The sequence below is a fragment of the Myotis brandtii genome, unplaced genomic scaffold (genome assembly GCF_000412655.1).
Source record: "Myotis brandtii unplaced genomic scaffold, ASM41265v1 scaffold561, whole genome shotgun sequence".
Lineage (NCBI taxonomy): Eukaryota > Metazoa > Chordata > Mammalia > Chiroptera > Vespertilionidae > Myotis > Myotis brandtii.
In genome coordinates, this window is record NW_005370085.1 from 1,718,794 (window position 1) to 1,726,090 (window position 7,297).

Consider the following 7,297-nt stretch of genomic DNA (forward strand, 5'->3'; position numbering starts at 1 on the left):
TGCGCACCCCCCACCCCACCCCGTTCTCTGTCCCCCCACCTGAGTGTCCTGTTGGAGGACGACTTCGGATTTGGGAAGCCCAGGAGAGAGGCCTCACCTCCAGCAGCCAGGGCTTCAGCTTGTGGTCCAGCAGGATGTCAAAACCGAGGATCTCAAAACAGGCACAGGTCCCTCCGCTCAGATGTTGGGGGAAGCAGGTGCGGTAGTTGTGGCGCAGGATCGAATGGGCCGAGATGATGGTTTTGATGATGATGTCCTCGATGTCCCCCCACATCTCTCGGGGGTCGTAGCTGTGTTCTCGCAACCAGGCATTGAGCGTCGACAGCTTCCTGCGAGGCCCAGGGCTCAGAGGAAGCAGGCTCCCCGGGCGCTAACCTAACTCCGAGCCTCAGTCCCGGGTGCTTTAAAGGGGCCGCGACCAGCGTGGAGCCGGGTTTGGTACCAGGGTGGGTCGGGGCCCCGCTCGGCGGACGGGCACGGGACAAGGGTCTGTCGAGTTTGCCTGAGCCGTCGGCCTCCCGGGAGCCGGTCTCAGGTTCCTTCCTGGGCCGCTGAGACTGAGGCTAAGGGGCAGAGGAAGAAAACAGAGCGGGGAGTACCTCTTGCTGCCCACAGCATCGTCCTGGACGAAATTCTCGTTGTGTTTGTTGATGGCGTAGTTGGTCAGGTGCATGCAGACTTCATCCTGGGGCGGGGAGAGCGGCCTGTAGTCAAGGTCGGGTCGCCTGCCCTTCACTGCTTTGGACCGCCCTGCCCCCTTCCTCCTCCCACCCCCCAACCCCAGCCGCCCCATGACTGCTCATCTCCTGTCTCGCTTCACTGAGGACTGTCCTGGCAGCCCCCGGGGAAGAAGGGGTGCTGAGGCGCTCACTGGCTTCGTTCCTTGTTGTGGGTGAGGAGCCACGGGTGTCTTTTAAGACCTCCGCACACAGAGGTGGGAATGGGAAGGGTGCCGCCCTGCCCCCGGGCTGCCACCGGCCCCTTACCAGGTTGCTGTGGTTGGGCTCCACATAGGGCATGGTGGCAAAGCGGGCCAGGCCCTCCTCGTACATGAAGATCCGCAGCGGGTCACAGGACGTGAGCAGGACGTAGATGCGCATGTCGAACTTGAAGCCGTCGATGAGGAAGGGCTGAGGGGGCGCAGACCCGCCGGGGAGAAACGACAGGGCTTTGAAGAGCTCGCTCAATGTTACACACACAGTCGTTTAATTTCCACAGGGACCACGTGACATAGCTACTGTTGTTATGCCCAATAACAAATGAGGAGACTGAGGCACAGGCAGGGTAAGACAGTTGTCTAAACTCAGGATATCGAAGAAGTGGAAAAACTCAGATTCAAACCCAGGCAGGCTGGCTTTGAGCCAGGGCTCCACGTGGCCTCCAAGATAAGGGGCGGGGGGGGGGGGGTAGCAGAAAGGGCAGGAGCTGGAAACTGGCTTCCTCCCTGGCTTTGGGAGAGACGGGGTACCCCAGTGCTGGTGGAGGGACCTGGTGGGCCCGAGGCGCCCTTCACCTTGGAGATGTACTGCTGGCAGATCATATGCTCTCCGATCTTGATCTCCCGGGGGTTTCGGGTGATGAAGATGCCGCGGCCCTGACAGCCGCTGTCTGGCTTGCAGATAAACGTTCGGGTTTTCCGCTGACGACCACAGGCATGGAAGTCCCCGTAGCTGTGGGCAGACGGGGCCGGTCAGAAGGTTACCGTGCAACACGGCGGTCCCAGGGCCCCGTGGGCCCCTCCTGCACTCCGGTCCACGCTCTTCCTGGAGCCCGCAGTCTCAGACCACTCCACTTCCATCCCGAGACGTTCAAGGTCATTCATCTTCAAGGTCATTCAGCCGGAGTCTGGAGGGAACCGAGATGGCGAACCCTCCCCTCCCCAGGGTGGCACTCACTCCGCGGGCAGGCACCAGGTGCGGGGGAAGATGTTGTACTCCCGGGGGTAGATTTTCTGCATGCGCTTCAGGTTCCGGGCCAGCAGGTCTTTGCGGCAGATTTCCGTCATGCCGGGGAAGTGGTTGATTTTCTGAAACGGAGCGAATGAGTTAAACTACCCTCCAGAGGAAACGCCTGTTCCTGGGGCCTGGGCATCCAGAAAGCAGTGGAGAAGGACTGGGAAGGTCAAGGTCGAAGTCAGTGCAGGTAAACACTACCCAGCACCCCAAGGAGAAAACAGGAAGATCCCCTAAGGCAGGTGAGAAAACCCTGCTCGGCCTCTCCCCAAAACACACATAACCCTGAGGTTAGCAAACAAGGGGTAGTGAGCAGGGGCTAGACAAGATTTTGGTCCTTCTAGACCAGCAGTTCTCAACCTGTGGGTCGCGACCCCTTTGGGGATCGAACGACCCTTTCACAGGGGTCGCCTAAGACCATCGGAAAACACAGATATAATTACATATTGTTTTTGTGATTAATCACTATGCTTCAATTATGTTCAATTTGTAACAATGAAATTGGGGGTCACCACAACAGGAACTGTATGAAAGGGTCGCGGCATTAGGAAGGTTGAGAACCACTGACCCTTATAACATCCCTCAGACCACCAGGGAACAGTCCTGTAAGAATAACTGGTGTGTAACAGCACAAAGCAATTGAGAAAACATTTCCCCAAAGAGAAAAGGAAATTAGGAACCGGCCCAGGGCACCCCCAGAGGGCACGGCATTGCCCAGCAGCCCGCTGGAACCCTGCTACTGCCCCCAGTATGGGAGGCAGAACCGCCACCGCTCTGTGCTCTCTCGCTGGCTCATCCAGTGATTGATTCCAGAGAGGGAGGGAGAGATAGAAACATCAATGATGAGAGGGAATCATGGATCAGCTGCCTCCTGCACGCCCCCCACTGGGGATCGAGCCCGAAACACTGGACCTGTGCCCGGACCAGGAATCGAACCATGACCTCCTGGTTCACAGGTTGATGCTCAACCACTGAACCACACCAGCTGGGCTGTCTTTGAAGATTTAATGAGGGAAGAACGTAAAGGCAGTGTCTGTCTCTGGCTCTTCTCGTTGTGGGATTGGTAACAGTCTTGTTAATGGGGAGGCTTATTGTGAGGCTTCCCCTCAAAATATGCATGTAGACCAGTGATGGCCAACCTATGACACGCGTGTCAGAGGTGACACGCAAACTCATTTTTTTGGTTGATTTTTCTTTGTTAAATGGCATTTAAATATATAAAATAAATATCAAAAATATAAGTCTTTGTTTTACTATGGTTGCAAATATCAAAAAATTTCTATATGTGACACGGCACCAGAGTTAAGTTAGGGTTTTTCAAAATGCTGACAAGCCGAGCTCAAAAAGTTCGCCATCACTGATGTAGACCCTTTTCAGTTATTTTATTGCTTAACCACCACAAAGACCCAGGTAGGGGTTCACAAAAATACCATGAAGACTTAATATTCTTCTTGAGAACCCTGGCCCAACTTTCTTGACTTTCTTGGGGCTATGATTCTTTTTTTAAAAGTATATATTGTATTGATTTTTTACAGAGAGGAAGGGAGAGGGATAGAGAGTTAGAAACATCGATGAGAGAGAAACATCAATCAGCTGCCTCCTGCACACTCCCCTATTGGGGATGTGCCTGCAACCAAGGTACAGGCCCTTGACCGGAATCGAACCCGGGACCCTTCAGTCCACAGGCCGATGCTCTATCCACTGAGCCAAACCAGATAGGGCCCTAAACTGACTCTTGGTGGAGGTGGGATGCTAGGCTAAGCTGCTTGAGGCTGGACCATTCAGCTGGCTCGGAATTGAATGAGTCTTCCCCTGTTACGGTCACCTGCCCTGGAGGGGGCCAGTTGGGCACTCAAGCCTCCAGGCCAACAGCAGATACTGAGACCGGATGTGCCCAGCGGACACTTCTTCACATAACAAGTTCCAGAGACCCAAGAGGAGAGTATTTCCATTGGTGTGGAAGCCCCTGGCCTTGGCCTTTCCTGCCCTGAACAGGGGGATAGCCACAGAGTGACAGCCTCGGGTGCCTGGGCACAAGGGGGGGCGGTCGTCATTCTGGGGCCACAGCCCCTTCAGGATCGTGGGTCGGGAAGTTGTACCTGAAACCTCTTCATGTCCATGACTCGTTCCAGGGACACAGAGCAGTCCGTCCAGTACACGTTCCACTCTTCGTCTTCCCCCACCTCCCTCAGGCCACATATTCGGGCTGCGCGACGCACTGTGGAGGGAGGGAGGGAGGGAGGGAGGTCAGTGAGGCCCAGGCTGGGCTGGGTGAGGAACAGCCCTGACGGGAGAGCGGGTTGAAGAGGGGGGTGGGTCTTACCTCGGCTCTGCACTTCAGCTGCCATGTGACAACTCCAAGTTCGTGAAGCTGTCGGGCCTCCCACAAGCTGACAGAGAACACTAGAGTCTGGCTCCCTGCGCCTGTCACTCCCTCTCTCAACTAGGATGGTTTCTAGCCGGCAAAGCTAGCCCTTGGTAGGGATCGCACCGGCACCTCACACGCTGGGGGGCCCCTTGCACAGAGGACAGTGGGGATAAGAGGGGAGAAAGAGATGGCTGACCCAGCTGGTGATTTTTAAAAATTGCTGAAATCGTCTTAAGAGCTTCCTTGAAAAAATGGTTTTAACCTAGTCTCATCTCATCTCTGATAAAAACTGAAAATTGGCCCTAGCCGGTGTGGCTCAGTGGATAGAGCGTCGGCCTGCGGACTGAAGGGTCCTGGGTTTGATACCGGCCAAGGGCACATGGCCGGGTTGCAGGCTCGATCCCCAGTGTGGGGCGTGCAGGAGGCAGCCGATCCATGATTCCCTCTCATCATTGATGTTTCTATCCCTCTCCCTCTCCCTTCCTCTCTGAAATCAATACAAATATATTTTAAAAAACAAAACAAACTGACAAAGGTGGGGGCAGTGGTGACTTTCAGTGATTTTTTTTTTCATGCTAGCTATTTTTTTCACGTTAGATGCCCACCCTACTCCTGAGACTAACTGCACAGGGATGTATGTCTCAGCTGCGAGCGGCTGAGCCAGGGCGCTCAGGTACAGGCTACAGGCCAGACTAACAAGATCCAGGGGCTGGGAGCCTGCCTGGGGGGACCACCCCCAGAGTGAAAGTGACAGCAGAGCCGGGCGCTTACCACTCTCATATCTGCAGTTGGTCAGGTTGATGGCCAGGGCTCTGGGAGGGAGGAAGAGCGGCAATCAGGCACAAGGGGAGAGAAGGGCGGACCCCTGGCTGCCAGGGGCTCAGCTGAGAGACACCCAACAAACCCACAATGCAGTTCGTTTCCCCCAGAAGCCCTTTGAGGACCAAGATGACATAAACAGGCTGAAATTCTACACTAAGCCATCCACATGGTTCTGAATTTTGTTTGTTTTCGTTGTGCCAAAAGATTAGCGAAGCTCTGGTATTCCCTGCTATCCTTCCCAGGCTAAAGGGAAGACCTTGGGGGTGGGCAAGGAAGCAAAAAAGCTAAGGTAGCCCAGCTGTGGTGGCTCAGTGGATTGAGCATCCATCGTCCCATGGACCATGAGGTTCTAGGTTTGATTCTTGGTCGGGGCACATGCCCGGGTTGCGGGCTCAATCCCCGGTGGGGTGTGTGTGGGAGGTAGCCAATCAATGATTCTCTCTCAATATTGATGTTTCCATCTCTCTCTCTCCCTTCCTCTCTGAAATCAATAAAAATATATTTTAAAAAAACCCACAAAAACAAATAAAGGGAAGACCTTGGGTCCCTAGCCCAACTGCAACGGGAAGCTGGGGGTGCCTATGGAGCCGGGCAGGTGAGGGGGTGCAGGGAACTGTTACCTGCATCTCCGCCTTCTCTTTCTTCTCCCGACCTCTAAGTCATCTAAGGCAGCCGGGGCTAAGACTATTTTCGGGATTTTCGTGGCCACAATGGATAAGGCGACCCCATTGTCAGCCTTTGAGAGTGTCTGCTGAGCAGGGTTAGGAGAGATGGCAACTTCCCCATCGTCGCACTCCTCCTCGGACTCCTCTTCTTCAACAGAGTCTTGCTCTGATTCGCTGGTCTTAGGGGGACTTGGCTCCATCCTTGAGATTCTGGGGGGACAGGGGCGGGGATGAAATATACTCAGCTCCCCTCCAGGCCTAGGAAGGCCTGGAGGAGTGCCCCCTGAGGACTTTCCTGGTGTGAGAAGGGAAGGCCGCTGCTCCTCCGGAACAGACCATCCCCCTGCAAAACGGGCAGTTTCCAAGGAGGCAGTGGGGGTCCTGGGATGCCCATGAGATGCTGGGTTGGCTGGCAAGCCCCAGTCACCCAAGGTCACTCCACACAACACGCTGGGGGGCAGCAGGATCTGAACAGAGCTGGCAGGGACAATGCCACAGCTCCTTTCGCTTTTGAATGGGAAGGGGGATGGCTGGAGGAGGCGGGCTTCGCTTTTAAAACAGAGCACAAGCCCAGAGGTCCCCTAGGCCGGCCTCAGTTTCTCCACGTGTACACCCTGGGGCCAGGCACCCGCTAGCTAAGGCCTCTTAGGTGCTGACAGCAGAGGAGGAGCCCCCTGTGGACTCTGCCCACCGGGAGTTCCGAGGAGAGCGGAGGGACTGATGAGTCCACTCCTAGTGGCCCGGGACGGGACTCAGCTGGTCGCTCATGTCCACCCTTCCTTCCCTGGGCATTGCTGGGCCTCAGGGACGGCCTCCTGGTTCCTTCCACGGGACTTGCCGTCCCCACTGATCACAAGGGGGAGCCCGTTCCCCACGGGGTTCACTCTTAGTTGCGAGATCCCCGCGGTGGTGGCTCCTTCCGCAAGCTGGCTGCCACCGCCCTCTGTCGCCATGGACACGAGTGACCCCCATTGGAGCAGCGTTCTGGGGGCGGGGCCTCCCGGGAACCACACCCACTCGGCGGAGCGTTCCGAGGCCATCTGGTGCACTGGGGGAAGGGGAGGGGGCGGGGCTGGCCGGAAGTGGAAGGGCCACCTAGCCTGAGGCCCTCTTCCTGTGGCAGCTGACAGACTGCATCATGGGACTTGTAGTCCTTTGGCTTCAATGCCAGTAGGCTCTACCCCACTCCCACCCTTTCTTGAACCACCAGGCTAAGCCCAGAATTTGGCCAACTCCGTCAGGTAGACACATCTGCTTGCCTTTGTTACAATTTTTTAAATATATATTTTTTATTGATTTTTTACAGAGAGGAAGGGAGAGGGATAGAGAGTTAGAAACATCGATGAGAGAGAAACATCGACCAGCTGCCTCCTGCACACTCCCCACTGGGGATGTGCCCGCAACCAAGGTACATGCCCTTGACCGGAATCGAACCTGGGACCCTTCAGTCCACAGGCCGATGCTCTATCCACTGAGCCAAACTGGTTAGG

At 55.8% G+C, this 7,297-nt stretch overlaps 1 protein-coding gene across 4 annotated transcripts in view; it reads right to left on the bottom strand.

Annotated features, from left to right (window-relative positions):
* The window catches only part of LOC102259438 (tubulin polyglutamylase TTLL13P), a 19,198-nt gene that overhangs the window by 7,662 nt on the left and 4,239 nt on the right, over nucleotides 1–7,297 (bottom strand). For 3 of the 4 annotated variants that reach the window (XM_014549610.1, XM_014549611.1, XM_014549612.1), the window contains exons 2-9: nucleotides 5,763–6,017; nucleotides 5,092–5,132; nucleotides 4,052–4,170; nucleotides 1,896–2,026; nucleotides 1,514–1,670; nucleotides 987–1,130; nucleotides 600–685; nucleotides 98–329 (exon numbers count right to left, since the gene is read on the bottom strand). In XM_014549610.1, the coding sequence (XP_014405096.1) occupies nucleotides 98–329; nucleotides 600–685; nucleotides 987–1,130; nucleotides 1,514–1,670; nucleotides 1,896–2,026; nucleotides 4,052–4,170; nucleotides 5,092–5,132; nucleotides 5,763–6,017 (1,165 nt within the window). Of the gene's footprint in view, nucleotides 1–97; nucleotides 330–599; nucleotides 686–986; nucleotides 1,131–1,513; nucleotides 1,671–1,895; nucleotides 2,027–4,051; nucleotides 4,171–5,091; nucleotides 5,133–5,762; nucleotides 6,018–6,498; nucleotides 6,867–7,297 lie in introns of those variants that run through there. The other variant, XM_005878489.2, reaches the window with a different exon arrangement.